This window comes from Mauremys reevesii, linkage group 6 (assembly GCF_016161935.1).
Source record: "Mauremys reevesii isolate NIE-2019 linkage group 6, ASM1616193v1, whole genome shotgun sequence".
Lineage (NCBI taxonomy): Eukaryota > Metazoa > Chordata > Testudines > Geoemydidae > Mauremys > Mauremys reevesii.
The window spans coordinates 100003962-100030769 of NC_052628.1; the positions used below are offsets into that span (position 1 = coordinate 100003962).

Consider the following 26808-nt stretch of genomic DNA (forward strand, 5'->3'; position numbering starts at 1 on the left):
CCTTTTTATCAAGTATTCTGACTGATTGCCTTTCTAGAACACTTTTGTGTAGGTTTTTCTTAACTTATTCAAGGACTATTCAGTTTTCTCAAGGCAGGAAACATGTCTTATTATATATTTGTAAAGCACTGCTATACAAGCAATTCTTAATAATGAACAGCAGTATGTAGTTCAGTAGTAAATATTTCCACAAAACTTATTTTTTAAATTTAGCCCCCACTGTATGACAGTATGGCTACCAAAAGGACACTTATTTGGATCAGTGGTTTCGTTGGTTGTGGAAAATTCTACTTACTTTTTAACTATCACAGCTTTATTCTACCTTTTAAAAAACAAATGCTAAAAACAAATCAATGCCTAGGATAAGTGCTAAAACTAGAATAGACATTAAATTAAAAATCAAGACACCACTTTTATGCAGCCCTGTAAAACATTACAACACAATTCCCTTGGTAGATCAAATACTCTCAGACTGCTATCCAATGTTACATATCATTCGTACTCCTTTACGGGGCAAGGATGTCACAGCAACATTTACCAGGCATTTCTTCATTTAACTTTAGTGAATAAACACAGGGCGGTGCAAGGATGTTTCGCACCCTAGGTGAAACTTCCACCTTGCGCCCCTCCCCCAGCTCTGTGGCAGCTCTCCGCCCCTCCGCCACCCTGAGGGGCCCCCCCGCCCACGCTCCCCCCGGCCCATGGAGCCATGCGGCAGCTCCCTGCCCCAGCTCACCTCTGCTCTGCCTCCTCCCCAAGCACGCGTCGCCGCTCCACTTCTCCCGCCTCCCAGGCTTGCGGCGCCAAACAGTTGATTGGCACCGCAAGCCTGGGAGGGAGAGAAGCAGAGCAGGGCAGCGTGCTCAGGGGAGGAGGCAGAGCAGAGGTGGACAGGGAGCAGTTCCCCTGCGTGCTGCACCCTTCTGTCCCAGGTCCCTCTGCCTAACTGCCGACGACCGGGGCGGACGAAGATCCGGCCGCCGCGGTTGCCGCCAAAGGACCCAAAATGCCGCCCCCCCCAAATGCTAGTGCCCTAGGCGACTGCCTAGGTCGCCTAATGGGTTGCACTGGCCCTGAATAAATGCTTTAAGAAAGGTGTCAGTTTAACTGCTTTTTACTGTCCAACAGTTGTATCTTTCTGGAATTAACGGTAATTAAGCTGCAGCACTTTGTCCCCCATGCACCTGTGGTTTTATGTAAAAAGGATTAATACTTAGAGGCCCTAAAGAAATACATATAGTTCAAACAACATGTCACTATCTTTAATCAATATCCTGAATGCACTTAGTCTAAGCATATTCCTGTATATATTGCACTAATTAACCACGGTCCTAGGTTTGTTTGTTTTTCACACATTCATGCCTACAGACAATTATTTCCTTTGAATATTTATTTCAAGGCAGAATTTCCTTTTTATTCTGAACTGCAGTTTTTGTTTCCCTTGTGAATTTGTTCAAAAGTACTGGGGGTAGAGAAGTTACAGCTGAGAACACTCCTCTTACATCATAAAATATGCATAAAGGGGCAAGAGACATTTGATATGATGCAATATAGAAGGATATAAAATACCACAGAAAGCAAAAACAAGTATCAAAAGCTAAAGCAGCAATATATAATCTATCACCTTCTTTTAAGACCACTCTCGCCTCAATTTATAAGATTTTACACTTTAACCAAATATTTTAATGGCCAAGTGCAGATCTGAACAGAAATGCCTACAGTGAGGCAGTGGGAGGAGAGGGGAATTGACCATTTGCCCAGGACTGCAAGTTTCAAATCTTTGGTGATTAGGAAAGGAAGTTTCAGAAGATGGGAGGAAGTGGAGTGGGAAATTCAGCTCATCACCAGATGGGTAAACTGTAAAGACTTAGTAAAATCTGAAAACCTAATAGCAAGGATACCGGAACTGCAAAGTGAGCTGGCAGCCTGGGCAGAGTGCCATAGCTAGAGATCCCAGGAAAAACTAAACATAGATAACAAGGATAGGAGGCACTGGTGAACAGGGGTAGTGAGATGGCAGAGACTAGCTGAGACCAAGGGAAAATAGCTGACACCAGTGTACAAGTATCAGAGGGGCAACCGTGTTAGTCTGGATCTGTGAAAAGCGACAAGGAGTCCTGTGGCACCTTACAGACTAACAAATGTATTGGAGCATAAGCTTTTGTAGGTGAATAGGTCTGACGAAGTGGGTATTCACCCACAAAAGCTCATGCTCCAATACATCTGTTAGTCTATAAGGTGCCACAGGACTCCTTGTCGCTGTTTACTAGTGTAAAAGGTTTCACATCCTTGGGGCTCTGGAAAAAAAGTTAGAGGGAACAGTCTTCTACTGCCATCTTAAAGGTGCAGAATCCCCAAAAAGGCTGCTTCAGGCAAAGGCAAACAAGGTATTGCAATTTTAGCCTTGGGGAGACCAGGCATGGGTAAACCTCATGGGAGACCCATCTGACAAAGTTTGAAGGGTTGTGTGTTTAAGAGGACAGCAGGTGCACAGACCTTAGAAAGGCATTAAACTCCTGATTAGGGGATTCCTGTTTGGGACAGTTCTTAATACAAGGAAAGAGAAAATTTACACCAAGGGCTTGTGAATTGAGCCATTTTGCATTCTGGCCAGAGGAAGCTACATGGCACCATATCAGATGTGGAATTTCCATGGTGAAAGTTGGGAGATGCGCCTAACCCAGTTGTCTCCCTATTGGGCATAATCTCAAAGAGAGGATGAAGGACTAGTCCCTATGCTATATTATAATGAAAGAACAAAGGTGCTGAGGAAAACAAGTGGAGGACACCCAGACACAGTCTTTGGGTTTAGCTAAGGCACGTAAAGCTTAAGGACCACAGACTTTATTGCTCTCTAGACCATGATCCACAAAATCACTCAGGGATGTGTATAGCTTCAAGAACATCATAGTGCCAGTGTCATCCCTTAAAGTTATGCACATGCTTAAGCGCTTTGCTAGATCAAAGCCCACCAATGGGATGGACTTGAAGAAGCATTTCAAGTACTAGACGTGATAATACTCATGGGGCGAAGTTATCCTTGCACCCCCTTGACTCCTTTTTGAACTGCTAGGACTTAATCTGTGACTAAGCTTTTCCTACAACTATAAATGGAAGAAAGACTTCTGCATGGGGTTTTAAAAACATTTTAGATATACCTCTACCCCGATATAATGCTGTCCTCAGGACCCAAAAAAATCTTACCGTGTTATAGGTGAAACCGCATTATATCAAATTTGCTTTGATCTGCTGGAGTGTGCAGCCCTGCCCCCCGCCCCCCGGAGCACTGCTTTACCGCGTTATATCCGAATTCGTGTTATATCAGGTCACATTATATCAGGGTAGAGGTGTATTTCTAACATTTATAATATATGAGAAATTTGAGTCAAGAATTTATAGACATTTGAAAAAATATAAAAAATACATTTATTGTGTCAAGTTTTACATTAGTATGTATTTTATCAAATACATCAGATTTTTCATATATCCTATGTATTTTAAATATTATTTCAAAAGGGAAAGGGGCTACTGTGCAATATTTCAAATACTATTTAAAAGCTGAAAATATCTTTAATATAATTTAAATAATTTTCTCCCACATGGGTAACAGCTGTATTCAGAAAGTGTCTCTACTAACCAGAAGTTAAATAAGAGGGATTGCAGTTCTCCTATGCTGCTAAATACTGAGGGGCGACCCCCACTCCTTTCTCTTGCTTGATGGAGCAGGACTCCCTCTCCTTTCTGGCAGGTGAGGTAACCGCACTCCAGGGAATAGAAACTTAAAATGGGAACTGCTGGTGTCTGGCTCAAGAATTTTTGGGGGCTCCCAACCTTTCCCACCAGTTGATGGAGCCGCAACTGTGCCTGATAGGGGAATTAGATAGATCCTTTAGAGGAGAGGAGAGATGAATAGGGAATAACCAGGGAAAGAGAGAGAATGTTATGTGGCCTCAGACTCTACCTTCCAAGGAAGGCTTTACTCAAAATCAGTGGATATCTCGTGGGGGTAAGGGGTGGCAGATCAGTATGTAAGAAGTAGTATCTTGTGCACTACCATCACTTACAATACACAGTATTCCTATGAAGGAATCAGTTAGCCTTTCCCATTACAGTCTGAGGTTTGTTCTTTGTGATTCAGTGCTGCATAGTGGACTTTATTTTCTTCTCAGTCAACGTGAGTAGGTTAGATGGAAGGAAAGGGCGAATGAAGTGCAAAAGGGATCACCACAAATTCCATGAAAAATATTGGCTATTTCATCCTAAATTGAGAAATTTCACTTTTTGCGAATTTTTCTTTTAAAAAAAGGATATTTCACTTGAAAAATACTACAAAATTATAATTTGGGCATGATCATGTGTTTATAATTGATCTGGATCCAAAAATAACCCAACATTTTGAAGTTTCAAAAATTTTAATGGGATTTGCTCATAAATAGGCCATTTAAAGTGAAAATGGATTTCACTTATTATTTTCATTTTTGAGAAAACATCCATTTTTAGTCAATGGTCATTTTGAAGGCAAAAAAATCATAAAATTGAAATTGCACACGTTTTTTGGGAAGTTATTATGTATTTATGAATTTGAAACAAATGCAAGAAAGCTAGATCTCCGGGTTTCTTTCAATTTTAATGCATTTATTGAACAACGCTCTAAAAAACGGTGTGCACAAAACATTCCTCCCCAACCTGAATACACAATCTGTAATATTTTTCACTCAGCTTAAAAAAAAAAAAAAAAGGACATCCGAAGAACTCAAAGCGCTTTATTTACCCTAAACATAAGAACTGTTATGCTGCATCAGACCAATGGTCCATTTAGCCCAGTATCCTGTCTTCCAACAGTGGCCAATGCCAGGTGCTTCAGAGGGAATGAACAGAACAGGCAATCAAGTGATCCATCCCGTCATCCACTCCCAGCTTCTGGCAATCGGAAGCTAGGGACATCCAGATCATAGGGTTGCATCCCTGATCGCCTTGGCTAATAGCCATTGATGTACCTATCCTCAATGACCTTTGTATCCAGTTATAGTTTTGTTTTTTGCAACATCCCCTGGCAACAAGTTCCACTGGTCGACTGTGCATTATGTGGAGCAGCACTTCTTTTTGTTTTAAACCTGCTTCCTATTCATTTCACTGGGTGACCCCTGGATCTTCTTATTCATTTTCTCCATACCATTCATGATTTTAGAGACCTCGATCATATGCCCTCTTAGTCGCCTCTTTTTCAAGCTGAAAAGTTCCAGCGTTTTTAATCTCTCCTCATACAGAAGCTGTTCCATACCCTTAAACATTCTAACTTTTATTGTTTTTTTGAGATGGGGTGACCAGAACTGCACACAGTATTCAAGGTGTGGGCATACTATGGATTTATATAGTGGCGTGTCTTAAGTCTTGGGAGAGACAGTATCATAATCTTATCTGCATTTTACAAATGAGTACATTCAGCACAAATGGTTAAAAGCTCAGTCCTTTACACACGAGTGCTACCATACACTTCTATGATTGCAGGCTCCAACACACAGCAAGTGGGAAACCCAGGAACAGAACACAGGAATTCCAGCTGCCAACCTCGTCACCTTATTTTTAGAGACAAGCTCGGTATTCCAGCACAAAATGGAAATTCCTGAAATGATTCTTCTGCAGATTTACTTGTATTATTATTAGGTTTCTAGTTGTTTCAATGGGACAGAAAAAATAAGGCTTCTCTGAGAAGAAAAACAAACAAAACTTCTGAACAGCTCCCAAATAAAACATTAGCAAAACAATTAGTTGTCTCACAGCGTGAATGCATGTATCTCTTTCATGCTTATAAGTGCAATTTGTTCATTTAATTACATCATTTAATTGCTATCTCAGGAAAACAAACAGGTTCCTAATGAAATTGTTCACAGAGGATGCAAGAACATTTCCCCCCCTTTACTCTCCTGGGAGACATTTTACCAAGATAGTAGTAATCTAAGCTGCTTCATTGTACTTGTATCAATCTCCTAGGTCAGATAATCATCGCTGCAGCAACCCCCAACAGCAATTACATCATGAAATATTTTTGGGTCCTATAAATGCTTGATTAACCACCCACTAAATCATTTTGCCAAGTACCTTGCCAAACGGTTTTACTTTATACTACTGTGTGTCCAGGTTAACCCTGTGATATATCCATTATATATAGCTATGGTTTCTGATGCAAAGACAAGAAGACATATTCGGATTAGTTACACATAGTAAAGAATCCTGATGAGGGTTTAAATAAACTTTTTATAAAGCTTTATATTTTACCTTTGTTCTATGTCCCGTCTTACTTTCTGTTATCTTTGGCTGCTAAGATTGTCTAACAGACCTAAGAAGAGCTCAGCAAAAGTACCAACATCAAAATTAGATCCTGTTCCACGCAATTGAAGAGAAATCAGCTGCGATTTAGGCATTGTATGGCAATAGGAGTCACTCAGTATACCAAGTTCTGTATTGAAATAGGCTCCTTTCTTCTATTAGGCTGTGTCCGTGCTGGGGAAAAGGTGTGTTTTTAAAAACATGTTAACTAACATGTTAAAATCTCATTATAGATGAGAGTTGACCCCCTACCAACTAAAACATTAAAATACAAACGGCCTTGTTAGGGTTTTGACATGTTTTTAAAACATGAATCTCTTTTCCTGGTGTTCACACTGGAGCTGAGCAAACAACTCATTTTTCAGTTTGCTGGTAGTTTCAACAAAATAAAAAGCAAGGTTTCTGATCAAGGTAAACAGAAACTGAAAAAAAATTGCAAATTTTCAGCACGTTAAAAAAAGTTTTTAAAAATTGTTTCATTTCTGGGCATTTTTAACTTTTAGTTTAACAGAAGCAAAGGAAATTAAGGGCTAGATTCACAAACCCAATGGTGGTGATTGTGGCGGCTGCCCTCTTATTACCCTCTCTGGTTGAAGAGCTTGAACCCCTCACAGGTGAAGGTGAGTGCCCTCACGACCAGACTATTGGTTATTCTGGGTGGCTCTCTCAATTTCTTCTGCTGACATTGTTCTACTGCATATTAATCTTTGGAGCAGGAACTTGAACTTGGCAAAGGACAGGACAACCACTAGCAGTTTTGTGAATGGTATCTAAGTTCTTCATGAGGTAACCTCCCTCTTCTCCCATCCAAAAAAGGCATCTGAAACTATGTGGCAAATTTACCTAAATTTGCAAACAGTTTGTTGAGCTAAAACTGCTTCTTTCAGCAAATAAACTTTTCATGCAAAATATTTCACCCAGCTCTACTGGACCCAGTTTAATGTAGTTTCAAACTCCACCGTGTCCAGGACGAGGGCCGGCTCCAGGGTTTTTGCCACCCCAAGCGGCGGGAGGGGAAAAAAAAAAAAAGCAGCAATCGTCGCAGCTCCACCGCGCCACTTTCTTCTTCGGCGGCAGGTCCTTCCCGCTGAGACGGATCAAGGGACCCGCCACCGAATTGCCGCTGAAGAGCCCGACGTGCCACCCCTTCCCCTTGGCCGCCCCAAGCACCTGCTTGCTGAGCTGGTGCCTGGAGCCAGCCCTGTCCAGGACAGCGCTGGGAGTAAGGGGGAATCTTTCTTACCCATTCTTAACTGCACATTTTCTTGCTTTCATGGCTCTAATTCAAACCCTTCAAGTTATTTTAACTAACTCTTACCTTTTCCTTTTTATGTTTTCATCTATATATAGGCCCCAATATCACACAAATGGTATGGTTTATAGATGCAATATATTTTGCAGTAGTAAAACTGCTTGAAAAGGGATGCAGTAAATATTCATGTTAACTATGTTCCAGCATACAGAAGTCTTTAGAAGTGATTTGTGAAAACATGTTTGCAGCGTTGCTCTAGCCATGTTGCGCCCAGATATTAGCGAGACAAGGTGGGTGAGGTAATATCTTTTTTTGGACCAATTTCTACTGTGAAAGAGAAACTTTCAAGCTACACAAAGTCAGGTCTAGGAAAGGCACTCAGTGTTTAACCATGAAAACATGTCAGTCCACAGTCTCAAAAACCAGGATAAAGGAGGTGCCGCACCCCACAGTGTTTTAAGGATCATGTTAAAATATCAGATCTCATTCTGTCCGGTCAGCTATTTCATAGGGAAAAGTGCCAATGCTAAAAGTGTGACAATACAGAACAGCAGTAGTTGCTCCTAATAAAGGTTGAAGGTTGTGTCTCACTCTAAACCTGAAGTCCAGCTTCCCCAGAAGAGAGAGAAATCCAACTGGAATATCACTCCCCATATGTTATGCCAAGGTAGAATTTTTCCTGAAAGTCTGGAGGAAGCTCGGGAAAACAAATATGAAAGTGATAGTGTTTAAAAGTTTCAACTTTTTGACACTTATCTTAAACTGAACCAAATTATGAGCTTAACCTCTGTATCCTCCCACTTCTTGCACACAATAAATTCTAGATCCTACTAGATCCTCTACTTCAGTTCTACAAGTACCATTCAATCTCATGGAGAAATTATTTAATCTCACAAAGTTCACTGGTCAGCTACCCTTTAGAGTTTCAGTATTGGAGGGAGGGATTTCACATACTTCGTGATTTTGTAACACTATGATGTATCTGCTCCGGAGCACATTAAGATGTTTAAGCAGCACAGAAGCAGAATTCAAGAGAGACTCATCTTCACTGGAACAAGATAAGGTGTGGGGACCAAGACATTTAGTCTAATCTTCTACAGAAAGCAAGCCACCATAGTAGTCGTGGAGAAAGCCAAATATGAAAGCATGGGAGCAGGACACCCTCTTGAGGGGAGACACAGTCACTGGAAGGGAAAAGTAAGATAGTTGCCAACACTCTTCCTTTAAAAGCAAAGAGATGGCCAGAGGCTCACTAAACTTCACCAAACAGATGAGAGATTTATGAAGAAGGGCCACAAAAGTTCAGTAAGCAAACATTTGTAAACCATCACCATTGCAGGTATGGCCTCCAGGTAAAGGTTGAGGCTGCATTAGCAGGTCATTGTAGGGAATCCTGCATCAGTGTGGTCCCTGCTGTACTAGTTAGGAACATAAGAATCACTATACTGGATCAAACTGATGGTCCACCTAGTCCAGTATCCTGTGTCTGACAGTGGCCAGCACCAGATGTTTCAGAAGAAGGTGCAAGAAACCTCACAGTAAGCACATGTGGGATACTCTGTCCCCCATACAAATCTCAAGCTAATCTCTAATAGTTAGAGAGATTGTTTTAAGCCCCAAACATGATGTTTTAGAGCCCTTTCAAAACTTTTGTTTTAACATTAACTATACCAACAACAACTCTGGACATTTTTGCTTACCATATAGGTGCCCAATACCTCTTTAAATCTTGCCAAGTTCTCGGCTTCAATGACATAATACAGCAAGGAGTACCACAGTCCAGAAGTATTGCAAAAAAAGTATTTTATCAGTTATGGACAGAGGTCTTCACTCTCCATGGTCTCGTCTACTTTAGGAAAATTAGCACCCATTGCCCAACCCACTGCCCTTCACAGATGGTAGCAATAATGGAGCAGTGTAGACCAGGTCTGAGAACTAGGCACCCAAATCCCATTGATTTTCAACGGAAGTTGGGCACGTAGTCCCTCAGACCCCTTTAAATATCCACCAAATTACTAATTAAACCCTTTCTACACTACAGCCACCACCATTGCTATCACTGGAGGAGTTGCAACAATAGGAAGCTATAGATTCTAAGTTTACGAGTGGAGATTCAGCCCAGTTGAATCAACCCAGCACCTGCCACAAGTACTGATTTCACTTGAGAGAAAGATTCCCCCCCCCTTGAGCTCAGTTTCCTCTTCCTTGACACAGAGAGAAATGTTCACAATTCAAAATGCCATGTTCTGTTTTACAAGGAGCAGAAATTAGAAGCCAAAGCAAGAGGACATCCTAATATGGGATTCAACAAAGCAGAGGCCCTATGTCTCAGAAAGCAAAACAACATAGTGACCTTTTTCCATAGTGCCAATGTACACTACTGTCAAAGGGATGTGCATTGGCATGGTTCCTGCATTGGTGTGGTTCCAGGGGAAACCTTCCTAGAGGTGCCTTCCCCTGGAACACTGTAGCCTTTGTACCTTGAAACAAACTGAACAAGTGTGCGTGTACACACCCCCACAGAGAGTGGGCATTGATGCTATAAGTGCCCGAGAACAAACACAGGATGGAGAGAGGGCATGAACAGTCTCATCATAAAAATACAGATACAGCATCAGCAACTGGATAAAAAGAAAAAGTACTTTCCTGCCTGCATGACACCTGTGAGGTGATGCTTTCAAACTCCCTATTGCTTTTTTTTTTTTTTAAATACATGTTAACTGTATGTCATTTCTATTTGTACATAGCTCATCTCAGCACACTGGTCTGCTATCGTAAGGCTTTCACTACCTCCTCAGTTCTCCATCTATAAAACGGGGTAATAGCACTTCTCTACCTCACAGGAGTGTTGCGAGAATAAATATATTAATGATTGTGAGGCTTACTCAGATACCATGATAATGGGGGGCATGTAAGCTCTGAGACAGAGATAAATTCTGCCTTATTTCACTTCCAGTGTGGATGTACTTTTTTCTGGCTGCAGCTCTGAATGTATCACCCGTATACATTCAGAATGGAATGTGACAACTGTTAACAGAAGCTTTAAGAGACCATCTTGTGAGACAAAATTTTGGTTACAAATTTAAAAAAAAACTTAAGTGTACATAAAACTATGGAACACAAAAATGGTAAAATTAAGTTAAAACAAATATTTCACCATTTAATCATCTGAGCTGAACTACAGTATCAACCTCTGAATCTGCAGAAGTCTGCCAGTTTCATGCAAAGGGCAGCATTCTCCAAGATCAGTTTTCAACACCTTGGAGTATTCCTCTCAAACTTCTTCATTGCAGGTACTTGGCCATATATGGGGCAGATGTAATCCATTTAAGTAAATGGGTTGATAAGTATAAAGCTGCCTAGAACTCAAAGAGGATCTCAGAGAAAGGTTTGAATCATGAAGTCTGAAAAGCACTTTCTCTCAGAGCAAACACTGCCTTCAATTAATCATTCCAGCATGGTATAGAAACTCCGTAGATAATTTACTAGTTTACTTTCCTTTAAGTAGCTTACTTCTTGGCAGCCATCTGCCACTAAACAGAATCGATAAATGCACTGTACAATTCACAGGTGAAGCATTGTCCTAACAATCAGGTGCCTCACAATAAGCCAGGCAATATCTAGTGCCATTTCGTAGAAGCTAAAGGTTAGAAGTAAAGAGGAATTAGAGTGAGCATACCAAACATGGGGCTCTTATTCAATTTTTTAAGGCTGTGCAGACTTTGTGCTCAAGTGCTGCAAAGCATGTGTTTAACTTTACTGATATGACTGGTTTCATAGACTTTGCTGGGATTGTTCAGGACTAACGTTACACTCACACACAGTCATTTGCAAGATCAAGGCCATAGTGATTTGGGGTCGGGGAGAAGGGTTTAAGAGAAGTTATTTGGAATTTAATTCCAGACTTTTTAGTGGCCCCATCTTTTTGCTGTGTGTGACCGTCATAGATTACACCTGCTGCAGAGAACCCCTTCGTGTTCTCCACATGCAATGCATGCAGGCGGGCCATGGCCTTCCAGCCAGGCTCTCCGTAAGGTCTGGCCCCTTTAAGTGTTACAGAGTCTTTACTGTCTTTCAGCTCACCTGCTCAACAGTATCCCAAGGGCCAGTCTTTCAGTGACTGGGTGGCTGGAGTCTGAGTCACCCTGTCTTCCCATAAATTTCTTTTTAGTTCTGACCCTTCTTTCATGATCCAATTTCCTTCAGTCCAGACCTTCTTCCAAGGCCCAGTTTCAGTTTAGTTTTGCCCTTCAGTCAGGGCTTACTGCCCAGAGATGTTCCTCTCCCCTACACCCTACCTTTCTCTTCTAAACCTCCTTTCCTCACTCACTCCCCATTTCTCCCATCCTCTTTTAGGTCCAGCACTTCCTCTTCTTGAGTGCGCTCTCCTCCTGAACCACACCCACCCTTGGTGATGGTCAATTACATTAACCCTTTTAGATGATCCCTATGTCTTAATTATCAATCATTAATCCTTTATTAGCGCCATTCCAAGCTAACTTCTCCCCACCTCCGGGAGACAGAACAAGACCCTGCAAAGTGGCCACATCACCCCATGACAGAGACATTTTGCAAAATTTGGATTTCACATGGAAACATGCCCAAAAAAACCCACCTTCCCTAATGCCAGATGCTTCCGATTTCAAAAAAGAGAATGCTATCAAAACGGAAGTGTAACATGAGGCGGCTTTCATAAATGGAGCTAAACTTGGGCCCTGTTTCACTCAAAGTTGTCATGTTCGCCACTCACATCCTTCTAGTTGAGCAAGGAGCCATGACATTTGAGGTATTTCATGAAATTGGACCCGTTTTCACAAAACTGAGAAGAAACATGAAAAACGTAGTCATTTTACAAGCATGCTGTCCATTTTCCCACCAATAATTCCCTAGAATAGATGTGTATTCATTTACACACGCAGGACTGTCTTCTGCTCTGTGTTCCACTCACCAACCAATCACAAAACATTAAACCTATAAACACCAACTTTAACAAATCTAAAAAAAGCATGATGTCATCCATCCATCCAAAGACTCTCTTCTGCTTAACTCCCCACCCCAGGATGTAAGGCCAGATATTTATATGGAAAAAAGGGAGGGGTACTTTTCACATTTATGTAGCATAACCCAGATGTTGGCCAGGCATTTCTTTGGAAGTTAATACAGCTTAAAGCTAGACTGACTCCCCCACATTTCTCTAAAAAATTAACGATGGAAATAAAAAGAAAATGTGTACAGCCATGGAGGGCCAATTTTCACTATTGGAGCTACACAGAGGCAGTGAAATTCATTTAAATGAAGTCTGTCTTCTGTGTCAGCTCTCCACAGAAAGACACCTGTGCAATCTAAAGAAAGGAGTCTGCAGGCCGTGTGTATTAGACACAATGGAGACATTATAATCACATCAAAAACCACAAACAGGAAATTCAGTTCACTACAGAGTATTCACATGATACATATAAAAATAAATGCAAAGCTAAGTGAAATAATTATTGGCAATTTTGCACAAAGCCATTCTCCCACTATTAAACGCCTCATTAAAAGATCTCACATTTATGTGGTTCGTTTAAAAAAAGTATTTGTATGGAAATTCTGGAAACATTTTGTCAAATCAAAAGCAATGGTATCAAGCTAGATTCCATGACCCATATCTAAGACTGATGTAATGCCGTCATGGTTTATAGTACGCGGACACATAGGACTTAACAAGCTGAAGTATGGATGCAAGAACAGGATTTGTTTTCCAATATCATCCATCAGAGAAATTAGAGATGAGAAAGGCCCATCAGATCATCCAGTCAATCCCCCTGCCAGTCCAGAATTCTTCCGTACAGCCTATATACTACTCCTTTATCTAATCTATATTCTAATAGGTTTAAAGCAATTGGTTTTCCACTACTTCCCTTAGAAAGGCTACTCCACAGTGTAATAGAGCTCAGTGTTTTTACCAAATCTACCTTCGTTATCTTAATTCCAAATGACACTAAACTTTCTAGTTTTAGAGAATCTCATCATGAGTGTAATGATTTGGGGGATCAGTCTGTACGAATTATGAATCCTGGCCAATCCCCTGAAATTACTACTATGAAAATTGCTGTATCATGAATGCAGCTCTGTACATGTATCCACCATGAGTGGGCAGGGCTGTGTCACTTCTTTGCCAGATCAGAAACCCTGGTGGTCATTAGAACTCAACAGCCATCTATTCAAGGTAAAGTACCTTGGAATGATAGGTCTGCTAGAGCACGGGAAAAGACACTTTCCTCTCCTGTCTGAAAGTGGAGAGCAGTGGAAAGGTATTAATACCCGGAGTGGGGGGACAAACAGCTGTGCATCTCTCTGTATCAGTGTTATAGAAGGCAAATAATTTATGAGTTTACCCTGTATAAGCCTTATACAGGGTAAAACGGATTTATTTGGGGTTTGGCCCCATTGGGAGTTGGGCATCAGGCATCTGAGTGTTAAAGACAGGAACACTTCTTAAGTTGCTTCCAGTTAACTCTACAGTGCCTGGGCTCTGTTCAGACTCCAGAAGCTTCAAACTCATGGGATCCTGCAGGTGAGTCCCCTCAGCAATCTGGTGAGCTGTCAGCAGGGGGAACCCAACCAGATCTGTGACTGTGTGTCAAATCCAAATATGAAGCTATTTTTCTAAGCAATTTACGATCCACAAAGCAGACCTTCCTGGTACATTTCCTAACTATTCTATTCTGTCTCTTCCCCACCTCCATCCCCTTCAGAACATCTCCCCGAGTATACATGTAGGACAATTATATTGACTGCACAATATCCCTCTTAAAAGGCATACAAAATACATAAACACACAAGTCTGGGCAGACTTTAAAGAATGATTTTTTGGATAGGGTCAAATTTCACTTAGATAATGTATTCTTCACCAGCTGTTGTGAACTAATGTTGTATCATTGCTACGTGCTATTAAAGACATGTCATGTATCACCCCAGAGGTGCAAAGTGCTTCAAGAAACATGACAAAAGAAACTATATCAAAGTGTAAGATAGTAAGTGAATATTTAAAATACCTGCATGTTTGATTTCCTTTTTTGATCATACAAGGCAAAGCTGCATGAACAATGTACATTTTATGCTATTTTGCTGAGGAGCTGCAGTCTTAAATCATGGACCTACTATGGAAAGTCATGAAAAATGGCATTCCACATTTATTATGTCTCCATATTAAGTTGATTCAGTTTAAAAAATAGAAAGATAAATTTTCTACCTGCCAGAGCTACAGCCACTATCTCAATCAGATCTAACAACCAATCTGAATTTGGTCTTCCTCAAGCATCAGCAATAGTAATAAATATCCCTCAGAACAAACTGTCTTCAGTTATACCTGTGCAGCTGCATTAGACTTCACAGGGCATGCAGAGAGTGGCCACTAAAAAAAAAAAAAAAAAAAAGATGACTTTTTTCCAGAGTAGAACTGCAGTTTAATAAAAAGAATCTGTTTATATTCATGGAGGAGGATTTGGGTGGACAAGAAATTGGGCGGAACAGGGCAGCTGGCCCATTACATAGAACTGGGCTCAGCTCTCCTGTTCCAGACTAGATGCCCCCAGTTGGATCAATTAAGAGGGTGGAGCAGAATGCAGGGGGCTATACAAGATTAGCTAGGAGTCACAGCAGACTGAGTCAATCAGGAGAAGGACAGGAGAGGAGAGCTTCCTGAGACAGACAGTGATTCACGGGAGAAGGTTGAAGGCAGGAGAGCAGAAAGAAGGTGTTGCTGGATGGCTCTAGGCCAGAGAGAGCAGAAGGAAGGAGGAGCAGTAGAGACCCCACTGATGACTCCGTGCTGGAGAGCTGGACCCTGAGGAACAGTGACCGGACCAGGGGAAGTGAGGGGTGCTCCCAGCAGAGAGGCTTTGGGAGTTCCCAGTGGGAAGAGCAGGGATGCACCTCAGAAGGAAGGGCTGGAAGGGGTTTCCTGGCAGAGTAATGGAAGAGACTGACTAAGGAACCCAGTTGTGACAGAAGACACTGGGGCATGGTGAGCACAAGGATTAGGTGCACTGGGGTAATATGGAGTATACGTTGGGACGGCTATGGATTATTTGCACTATGTTTTGTTAATAAACTGTGTATATGGACTAGAAGACAAACTTGAATAGAGTTACTGGGGACTCAAGAAGGAAACTGAGGCAAGGGGCCACCTCCATGGCTGTCATGAGTGGGAGCCTGGGAAGAGGCCACAAGTTTACCCTGGGCAATAAGACTAACCAAACTTAAGTTACCAAAATTGATGCGGTCACTTTTGACTCCTGAAGAGTGTGGTCTTCACAATCAATGCTCCTGTTAACACAGAGAGATAAGATATGTGTGGCTTCAGAGTGCTCTATCTGGGTGACAATATTGTTAACCCAGCTACTGATGGAAACACAGAAGAGCAACACCACACACTATACCCTTTGCTTTATGGCACTGACGTCTTGAAATAGGAATCCTGGAGATACTAGTTCAGAACCAAATCCGGTACACACATACCATCTGCTCCTATGCCAAGGAAATTAGACAAACATGATCATATCCTTGCAACAGCCACAATTCACTAGCCTGAAAAAAACTAGAGACTGAAGACCAGGTTATGATGTGTACGAAAAGTGTCTGAATTTAGTTTTTGCACACTTTTTCCACTGTACAAAACTGTGATCCTTATTCTGTATAAATCATGCACGGTCCATGAATCAGATGTGCATGTTGACCATAAAAATTCGATCTTTAATTTACACACCTACTGTCCGCACTCAGGTTTGGAGAAGAGTATCTATATTCTGTCATTTTCAGTATTGTCCAATTTCTACCCTGCCTTTATTCCCTTATTGGATCTTGTCGATTTGGCCAATTTCCTCAGCACCTGCACCAATGGAGGGCTAATGCCAGTGTAATTTGAGACTGTAATCCATTTAAAGGCCAGAGTGGCAGGGTTTTTTTAATTATTATTATTCAGCTTACATAAAAATCTATTATAGATAGGATACAAGACAGACATCTTTCAGATGTGGGCACCCTGCAGAAAGCAGCAGAACTTCAACTTGTCACTGACTTGCAAGAGCCAACTGAGGCCTCCATAGCACTCCCTACCAGGCTCCCTGGTAGGAGGCGGGTGAGGACCCTGCCCCGCCCAGGGGCAGGAACAAGTAAGGGAACCTTTGTTGTTTAAGTTGGCCATTATTCACAGCTTTGCAGCACTGATCTCAGGACTCCAACCTGTGTGCACCATCTGTCTGGGAAGCTGCCAGGGAGGAGCTGGGGTTTGGAATATTTGAGTGTGTTGGGAAGTGGTTGATTTGGTAGTGTTTAGTACTTGTTAGCTAACCCTATCCCTTTCCTTCCCCAGATCCTATTTTCCTGGTCCTAATAAAGTCTCCCTTTTTTATACTGTTATTTTTGGGTGTGTCATTCTTCCGGTGTGGTTGGTGCTGATGTACTTTTATTGTTTCTTGTGTATCAGATTTCTAACCCTTGTCTGGGAGTAGGATTATTCATTTTCCCAAAGGACAGCACCACGTGTGTTTTGGGGACAGTGAGGAGTCACCTGGGTGGAGGCACCTGATATCTGAAAAAGAAACCAGGATCCAACCCATGGGAGAAGCCACTGCAAGTAGCAAATACCAGGGAGGAGTCTTGAGCCACCCCTAGAGGGATGAAGTGCATTAAAAGGGTGGAGTTTGCAAGATAGTATTGACTTGCAGATATTTAACCAAATGAAGAAAAAAAAACACACATCAAGACACCAAGAACAATGCCACAGGTAGTCCAGCAAGGGACTGCTTAACTAAACATCTCAATAGCCTCTGTTTAGAGTCTAAAAGCCTCATAAGAATTGGGGGCACACTGTGTTAGGTGCTGTACAATATAGAAGACAACACTGTTAGTGATACAGTCAAGGAGAACAGCCTTAACCCCTGTTAATATATGGCAAACCTGAGTCTGTAAGTAAATTTAGCAAGGCAATAAGAATGAAATTCCATGGTGTAGAATAGTAGCACATATTCAGAACCAAGCACTAGGAGCTAATAAATGGCTTAGAAAAAAATCTGAGTCCTTCTCTCAGCTATAACTCCTAACCTGCATAAAGAATGAAACTACTGAAATTACCATCAGCTTATTTGGTGAGACAGCTGGGCACCAAAGCTGGCTAACTGGCACAGATCAAATCCAAGGCAAAGTATTTCTCCTTCCCCCTTCTTCTCCCCCCCCTCAAAAAGGTGGTGCCTATTACCCTCAAAAGGGAATAAGGTAGAATGGCATCACAGCAGATACAGGGAAGCCTAAGTCCTGGGAACAAACTCATGGGCCAACAGCTAGAAGTCTGACCTATTGCATGCAGTCCTTCTCCTCTCCTGTCCTTGAGTGAGGCATCATAGCAGAAGAACTGGTTCTTGGAGGCAATCAGAGAAAGAGATGACCTCTTCAGAGGTCAGAAAACATCATCAAATCTTAAATGAATCAAACTGTATCATAGAATCTCTATGAATAGAAATTCCGTGCTTTAATAAGACCATGATAGTGACAGTGACTGTGAAATGCTCAGAGATTAGAGGCTAGAAAAAAAAAACCCTCAACAATAATGAGGGAATTCGACTATTCTCTTATTGATGGGTACATGTCACCTCAGGACAGGATGCAGAGATAAATTTCTTGACACCATTGATGATTGTTTCTTGGAGCAGCTCGCCCTGGAACCCACGAGGGGTAAAGCAATTCTTGATTTAGTCCTAAGAGGAGCTCAGGATCTAGTCCAAGAACAAATATGGTTGAACTCCTCCATAATAGCAACCATAATGTAATTAAATTTAAAATCCTTGTAGCAGGGAAAATACCAAAAAAACCCCACCACAGCAGCATTTAATTTCAAAAAGGGGAACTTTTTTTTTTTAAAGAAGGAAGCTAGTTAAACAAAAATTAAAAGGAACAGTCACAAGAGTGAAATGCCTGCAAGCTGCATGGGAACTATTTAAAAACATCATGGTAGAGCAGGGATAGGCAAACTACGGCCTGCAGGCTGGATCCGTCCTGTCAGGGCTTTGGATCCGGCCCACGGGATTGCCACCCCAGTGGCGCTGCGGGGCTAAGGCAGGCTCCCTGCCTGCCCTGGCCCCGTGCCGCTCTTGGAAGCGGCTAGCACCACATCCTTGTGGCCCTGGGGGAGGGGAGGGCTCTGCACCCTGTCCTTGCCTGCAGGCACTGCCCCCCCCCGCAGTGTCCATTGGCTGGGAATGGGGAACAACACCCAGCTAGTCCCAGGTTTCCCCCTGCACCCTTGCTCATTGTACAATCGGTTTCCCTTCACCCCAACTGGTCCCCAGCCTTTGTCCAGCCACTTCCAGGCTCCTTCCCTTCCCCCAGCTTCTCATTCCATCAAAACCTTCCCTTCCCTCTCTAAGCTAGTTCTCAGTCCCTGTCCTCCCCATCCCAGTCTCCTTGCCCTGCCAGTCTCTCCTCCCTCCCTCCAATCCCAGTCTCACCAGGCTCCTTGTCCCAATCTACTCCTTTTCCTCCCCCAGGCTCCAAAGCTTCGCTCTTGCCTCCTCTGCATTCAGGCCAGGCAGCTTTCTCTTCCATGCTGCATGGGCACCAGCAGCGAGGTCACTGAGAACAGAAGAGGCAGGCTCCCTGCTCTCAGTTCCACCCTGTCCCAAAGCACTCAAAAGCAGCAACAAGGAAAGGCCAACTTTTCCTCTGTAGGCCTGGGCTGGAGCACACTTACTTGGAGGGGCCCAGGGGAGATTCATGTGAAGTTCTGCCACACATAGTAGCTATAAGGCGATGAACCCTGCTGTAGGGAGAGCTTGTCTACACAACAAAATTAAGTCCACTTAAGTTGATGTACAGCCGCCACAACAATTAAAGAGGTGGTTGATGTCCACACGTGCTCCTTCTGTCGGTGGTGCACATCCTCACCAGGAGGGCTTCCATTGACTGAAGTGGGGCACTGTGGGACACTGACAGCTAGAGTCCAGCAGCCCTGGGGCTGACAGCCTCAGGCATGTCAGCCAGGGATGGGGCTCACAGCTGAGCCTCCTCTCCCCCCACCCCAGCACTGACAGCCCAAGCCCACCCCAGGGCTGACAGCTCGAGCTGTCAGCTGAGAGAGCCCTGTGCCCAGCTGACTGCTCACACTTTCAGCACCAGAGCCGGGTGGGGGCCCAGCTGTGAGCCCACATCTGGTTGACTGCTCAGGCTGTCATCACCGGGGCAGTGAGGGGAGGACTCCAGCTCCACTTGTAGATGCTGCATTAGTTAAACTGGCTGTTGGCTGCCAACTGCACCGACACTGCATCACCCTAACTACATTGACCTAAGTGCTACCCCTCTCATGGAGGCAGAGTTACCATGTCAGTGTAGCGGGCCACTTACTTCAGCGGAACTAGCATTGTAACCTACTGGCATAATAAGTTGGATGTAAGCTGCTTTATGTCTGCCTAACTCTGTAGTTTAGACCAAGCCTTAGACTTTGATCAAATTTGGGTGGATTTTCACAGAAATGGCAAAAAGCACATCCCTGCCAAATTTCAAGGTCTTGCTCCAAAGCATGGGAGTATTAGAGATTCTCAAAGAAGAGAGTCACCAGAATTTTTTTTTAAGTGACAAGACCATTTATTTCTTCTTAACCTCATTCTCTGAAATAGCTCTATTGTTTTGGCTGAAACTTTCAGATAATCAGCCTGAGGCAGACACTCCTTATGGAAATTTTCATCTCAGTTTAAGTTTAGCAAATTATAAGCAACAGAAAACAGTCTCATAGTGGAAACCATCAGGCAACCTTAACAACAGGTAGTGCTACTAGCACTGCATACATTAATGGATGTTGCTGTAAAGAAAATATTCTCCTACGTGGCTCACACCTTCATCGCATAGTATACCAAGATCCAAATCTAGGATACAGTAAAGCTCAAAAAGAGAGGTTATCTATTAAAGATGACAAACGTCTAATTAGACTGTAAGCTTTTCAGAGCAGGGAGCATCTTTTTGTGTGTTTATACACCACCTTGCGTAACAGAACCTTGATCCAGAATGCAAGGGACTATCATAATTCACACAATACACGTACATTAGATTAGGTTGATAGATACTAATGATTTCTGAGGCTATGTTGCTTGTAATAAAGATTAAAAAAATCAAGAGGGATGTTTTGATATCAAAGTGCTGGTTGACTAGATAATTTAAGTTTGCTATTCTCATAGGATTCTGTCTCCAAGTCATTTTTGGAGATAAAAATTGTCTTTACAACATCCTATATGTTTTAAGGCTGAAGTAGTTTGATCTTTCAACCCAACTAACACTCTAATAGTAACGTGAAAGTAGTCTTCAAAACATATGGATTGCAAAAGTATCTCTATTGACAGTGAATTACCCCATTTTAAATTGAACTTAGTTTTTAATTAGGTCATTTTTCTGTGTAGTGAAATACAAAACAACATGTCCTTGGAGTAGACTAGCATGAAGTAAATATAGCATGGAAGAGAAGGCAAAGCTAGATGTAACCTTCTGCAGCTTTCAATGGGTAATGTTATTGTACTACAAACATGTATAGTAAAAGGATGTCCTTCACTCCCAAGATAGCTTCCTATGCCACTTATTAATATTTTATAATAGTGCCTAGAGGCCCCAATAAGGATCAGTATATTGTGCACAATTCAGCATCTAGTACAAAACAAGATGCAGTCCTTGCAAAGAGCTTACGATTTAAATGCACAACACAGAGAGGGGAAACAAAGTATAATGAGGGGCATAGAGATTAAGCGGCTTGCTCAAAATCACATAGGAAGCCAACAAAAATGACTATGGGTATATAATGGCTTCTGTATGAGGAGAGATTAATAAGACTGGGACTTTTCAGCTTGGAAAAGAGGCGACTAAGGGGGGATATGATAGAGGTCTATAAAATCGTGAGTGGTGTGGAGAAAGTGAATAAGGAAGTGTTATTTACTCCTCCTCATAATACAAGAACAAGGAGCCACCAAATGAAATTAAGAGGTAGCAGGTTTAAAACAAACGCAAAAAAGTATTTTTTCACGCAACCCACTGTCAACCTCTGGGACTCCTTGCCAGAGGGTGTTGTGAAGGCCAACACTATAACCGGGTTCAAAAGGGAGCTAGAGAGATTCATGGAAGATAGGTCCATCAATGGCTATTAGCCAGGATGGGGAGGAATGGTGTCCCTAAGCCTCCGTTCGCCAGAAGCTGGGACTGGGTGACAGAGCACGCATCACTTGATGATAACCTGTCTGTTCATTCCCTCTGGGGCACCTGGCATTGGCCACTGTCAGAAGACAGGATACTGGGCTAGATGAACCTTTGGTCTGACCCAGTATGATCATTCTTATGTTGCAGAGCCAGGAATTGAATCCAGATCTTGAATCCAGCACTATCAGCGTAATATTCTGATGAAGTTAAAGAGTCAGTCTAGCTTCTTGCTCCCAAAAGTTCAAGAGTCAGAAATCTGCCTTATTTTCTGTTACCTGACACTTCCAGCCTTCATAATTCCTCAGGGAATCTTATTAAACACAATAAACAGTTCAATTTTATTTTCAAATCAATGTGGGGGCAACAGAGGGCTTCGAGTGTTATCTTTTACCATAAGATATTAATGCCATTTAAACCCTTAGTTCATGGTCAAGATAGCATTTAATGCAGAAAAATCCAAATATTAATATGTACATTTTTATGCCATTCCAAGAAACTAAACTCTTCAAGGCAGGGGCCATCTTTTAATTATTTTATTAATAATTTATATTAATAATTTTATTATTATTTTTATTATTTAATTGTGTGTGTTCTGTGCCTAGCACAATGGGGCCCTGATCCTCACCTGGGAACTCTTGCTAGCATTTTACAAAGAAACAGCAACGATGTGCTTGGTAGCCCCAAGAGAAGTTGCTCACCAATCTAAACCATCTAAATGTAAAATCGAAGGCAGCCATACAGTGAAGAGGCAATGCCAAATTCCACTACTTCAATTGTTACATTGAGAATCTAAATGAATTTCAATTTACAGTTAAATATTCAACATAAGAGCCAAAGAAAACTTCACTGCATTTCTGTTGCAGCTCTAACCCAGCCCCTCTGTGCCCTATAGAGCTACTCCACGAACTCTGAGACATGATTGGAATAATTTGAAAAAAAAATTCCTTATACAAAAAGCAAGGAGTTACTTTGAGCTCTCCCCCCCCCAAAGAAAAGTTGCTTTGGAAGCAGAGGAAAGTGGAGACCCAGATAAACAGTGAGAGCAGGTGTGCAGAGACAGGATAAGCAGTCACAGAACCCAGTGCCAAGAGGCAGATCTGATTGGTCTAGGAGCAGGGCTGAAAAGGTAGATAAGGAAAGGGTAGGCAGGAGTTCCACCAGGGAATCCAGGCTAATGTGGCTTTAATAACCTGTAAAATAAGGTGCAGGGCTTACTTTTTCTCTCAAAACAACTCTCTTCCAGCATCAGTTTCCATATCATGGTGCAATTTGAAAACATTTACCTAAGCAGGCTAATATGCAAGCTCTCTAAGTACACCAATACTATAATAGTAGTATTTTGCCCAAGTGTACTTTGGTGATGCACTTATGAGCCAGTCCAGAGAGGATCATACTTCTAACATCGAAACTTCAGTTATTTTGTTTGTGACACTGTTTTCTTCACAGACCTCTCAGTGTTATTTCTCAAGCCTGGGAAATTAACCTATACCTTAAAAACATAATGATCAAAGATACACACCAACAACTGAAAGTGATTTAATTAATTGTTTGTCCCAAGAGCACTGAATGGGGATCCCCTGTCTTATTTTCCCCTGACTGCACTCCCTGAAGTAAAAGCTCTGCAACAGTGAATCCATGACTAAGCAAAGTAAATTACTTCGCAGAGCATGCAAGTGGGTGTAAATTATACTCATGAGAAACCCATTGACACAGCCCACTTCAGCACATTATTTCATTTTCTGAGAGCACTCATTTGAAAACACAGACAGGATACTACCAAAGTTATTCTATTTCTTGGAAACATTTCCTCCCCACAAGAGGATAAAAACCTGCACTCCTGACATTCAGCAAAGCTTAATAGTACACAACTTTTATTATAAAGACCCTCCCATCCTCCCTTCCTGAGAGTTATAAAACTAACCTCAGTTTGAGTTTCAAAGACTTTTGCTGGGAAAGTATGACTGTAATACAGGGCCATTTATAAAAAGGGATGCACAAAATCAGCCATCACTGATGTTAGTGTTAGTGCATCTGGCTATAGATCAGGAAGGGAGGGGATAAGCCTGCAGAGCGTAGTGGTCAGTTTTGGACACACAAGTTTGTAAGAACTGACTATTATTTCTTCTCTGTATTTTGATGGAGGCCCTTTTGAGGACTGGGGAAGCCATTGTGGCACCATACCTAGAATTTAAGGTATTATACAGGTTCTTGTATCACCTTCATTCAAGCAGTATCCACCACCCTTCAGTAGTGCATCAATCATCCTTACTACTATTGGCAACAGGTGGCTCATTTGCTCTCCCCATTGGGAGACCTATGTTTACAGTCTAGAGTTTGTTTTGATAGGGTTTCTTGGTTTTCTTAAAGAAGACACACAACATATCAGCAAAATGTTACATATACAAATACAAAACTAAGTAGCTATACGCTCACCTTTACTGCTGCTATTAGTTTCCCCAAAACTATCCACTCCCTGCCTGACCAGAGCAATCTGCTCCACTGCTGTTAACCCAGAGGCCTTTCTGCCTGCCTCCCCACAACAACAGCTCCCCTCTTTTACAGGATGAGCAGAAACCTGATGACATCACACCCACCAGTGTGCAAGTTTCCAGACCAACAGTGCCTAGGGTGACCAGATGTCCCGATTTTATAGGGACAGTCCCGATTTTGGGGGCTTTTTCTTATGTAGGCTCCTATTACCCACCACCCTCTGTCCTGATTTTTCACATTTGCTGTCTGGTCCCCCTACCAGTGGCACTTCTAAAAATGTCTCTGTAGGTGCCCCACTTACCGGCTGCTACAGGTGTTCTAGCAGCAGCCAGGAAGTGTGTCTGCCCCCCAGGTGAGAGAGGAGCTCCTGCGCTGCATGGTACATTTGAAGAGGATGGGCCACTTGCTGCAGGGGCTGGACGCAGGGTGTGAAAGGGGTGCTGCTCCTGCTGTCCTGCCTCAGGAGGAGGGCACCTGCCCCGGATGGTGTAGGCCTCCCTGTTCTTATTCAAAGCTGAGGGGCACAGCCTGACCCGGATCTACCTGGCCCCCCACTACTAGGCCTGCTGCATGCAGAGTTGTGACCCTGTCCCCAGGAAATGTGCGGGGCTCCTGCCCCACGCGGTGCCCACAAAAGTAAGGAGTCGCCGCTGGGGCCATGTGTGAGGAGTGTGTCCCCCAACCCGGCTCCTCCCTCCGCCCCATCACAGCTGCTCCCGCTGCAGCAGCCAAGAGGCGCCGGCTGCGAGCGCTCCTGCCAAGCCCCCCAACCTGCCGGGGTGGCAGCCGCTCTGGGCACACGCGGGGCTGCCGGCCGCGCCGGGGAAGAGCCGGGTGGGCAGGAGCAGCCGCCGCCGCCGCCGCCGCCACCCAGCGCCGAATGCCGCCCGCCTGCGAGAGCCGCCCCGGCCTGCGCCAAGCGCAAGCGGTGCGCGGGGGTGCTGCGCGCCGGACCCGGCTCCGGGCAGCAGGAGTCACCCCGTGCCCGCCCACCGGCCCGCCCGCGCGGGGAACCTGCTGCAGGCGGCGCGATCCCCGGGCCGCCCTCCGGGGAGAGGCGCGGAACCGTCGGGCGCTGCTGCCCCGCGGCAATGGGGCGGCTGGAGATAACCGTGCCCGGCCTCACGGGGGCGGCAGCGCGAAGCCCGGCACGCGAGAGGCCGGCAGAGGCAATGGGAAGCAACTTCTCTTACCTGCGTAGCGGAGCACAGGAGCCACAAGGTGGCTGAGAGGATGGGGGTCGTAGTAGCCCAGCTGTGCTGCCCCCCTGGCGCTGACATCCTCTCCCCGGGGCGGGGAGCTGGAAATCTGCCAGCAAACCCCCCCTCACCTCGGACCTCCTGCCTTAGTCCGTCCAGAGGCGACCGCTGCGGCGCCTGCTTACACTCCGCTTCTGGTGGCGCAGCTCAAGCTCCAAGTGTCTCTCCCTTGGTGGCAAGGCAGCCTGTCCATGGGGCATAGGCAGGCTTGTGTGAATGGTGCATGGGGGGGGGGGTGCTTGTCCTGGCTCAGAAGGGCAGGATAATGTGTTGAAACGCTCCCCCCTGCTCCTCCCCTCCTCGTGTCCGGGCTGCTAGAAGGCGGAGAGTAACAGACACCGATCCGCCCGGAGCTGCTGCTGCGGTGTTAATTTCAGGATCCAAGCGCCTAAAACACATTGTTACTAAATTTATAAATTTGCTGAGCGGGCGGCTGGCTGGGGAGGGACTAGCCCCACCTTGCACGCCTTAAAGAGACACCGCTGCTTTCCCTGGTGGTCTGAGGTTTTCATCTCACCCGCGTCCCAGCCAACTGTCACTCTCCTCCACTTCTGCTCTGGAGGCTTCCCCCACTTCCCCCCTCTCTCCTACAGCTGAGCTATTCATCCTATTGCCTTTCAGCTGAAAAAATCTGGGATCCCAACTGGATCCCACAGCATTCCTAGCCAGAAACTGTAACTAGGATTAACCACCCTCCCGATCCAGTAGGATTTCAGATGGCAAGTAAGGGGATTCCAAGTGAGGAAATGCACCAGTCCTGTAGTAGTATTTGAAATGAGGAACTGCAACTGGAATTTCAAACGGAAAATCGGGTAATATTGCTATCAATAGTCTAACTAAGGGCTCCTGTTTAAAATAAACACATAAACCTTATCTTGCAAAGAATCCCCTAGATCAGTGTTCAACCTGTGGGGCTGGGTGGGAGAAAAAGCAAGGAGCTTAAGACCATGCTGGGAATCATAGCCCAGGAAATTATTTTAAATTAGCTGATGCTCAGTGCAAAGCAAAGGCCAAATATTTCCTGTTAAGTGTTTTTATGAGTCCCGGGGGAACCATCTCTTGTAAGGAACATTTAGCAGCTTGCAGAGAGAGGTGGTGAATTCCCATGGGAGGCAGGGAAATCCCCTGGCTGCCCTGCCTGCAGTCTGGTAATGGAATTTTAACAAGGATCTGGCAGGAGCCTCTGAGAGCCACGACCTTATAGTATTTCAGAGGAGAAACTTGTAATTGGGAAATCCACCAGCCCTGTAGTATTGTTTCCATCAGCAAGGG

At 43.7% G+C, this 26808-nt stretch overlaps 1 protein-coding gene across 4 annotated transcripts in view; it reads right to left on the bottom strand.

The window, feature by feature from the left end:
• ADAMTSL1 (ADAMTS like 1) overlaps positions 1 to 26040 on the bottom strand; it is a 649946-nt gene extending 623906 nt beyond the window's left edge. For all 4 annotated transcript variants that reach the window (XM_039544630.1, XM_039544629.1, XM_039544631.1 and 1 more), the window contains exon 1: positions 25471 to 26040. In XM_039544630.1, coding sequence (XP_039400564.1) covers positions 25471 to 25557 — 87 coding nt within the window. In that variant the 5' untranslated portion in view covers positions 25558 to 26040. The remainder of the gene's footprint in view (positions 1 to 25470) is intronic.
• Positions 26041 to 26808: the final 768 nt, after the last annotated feature.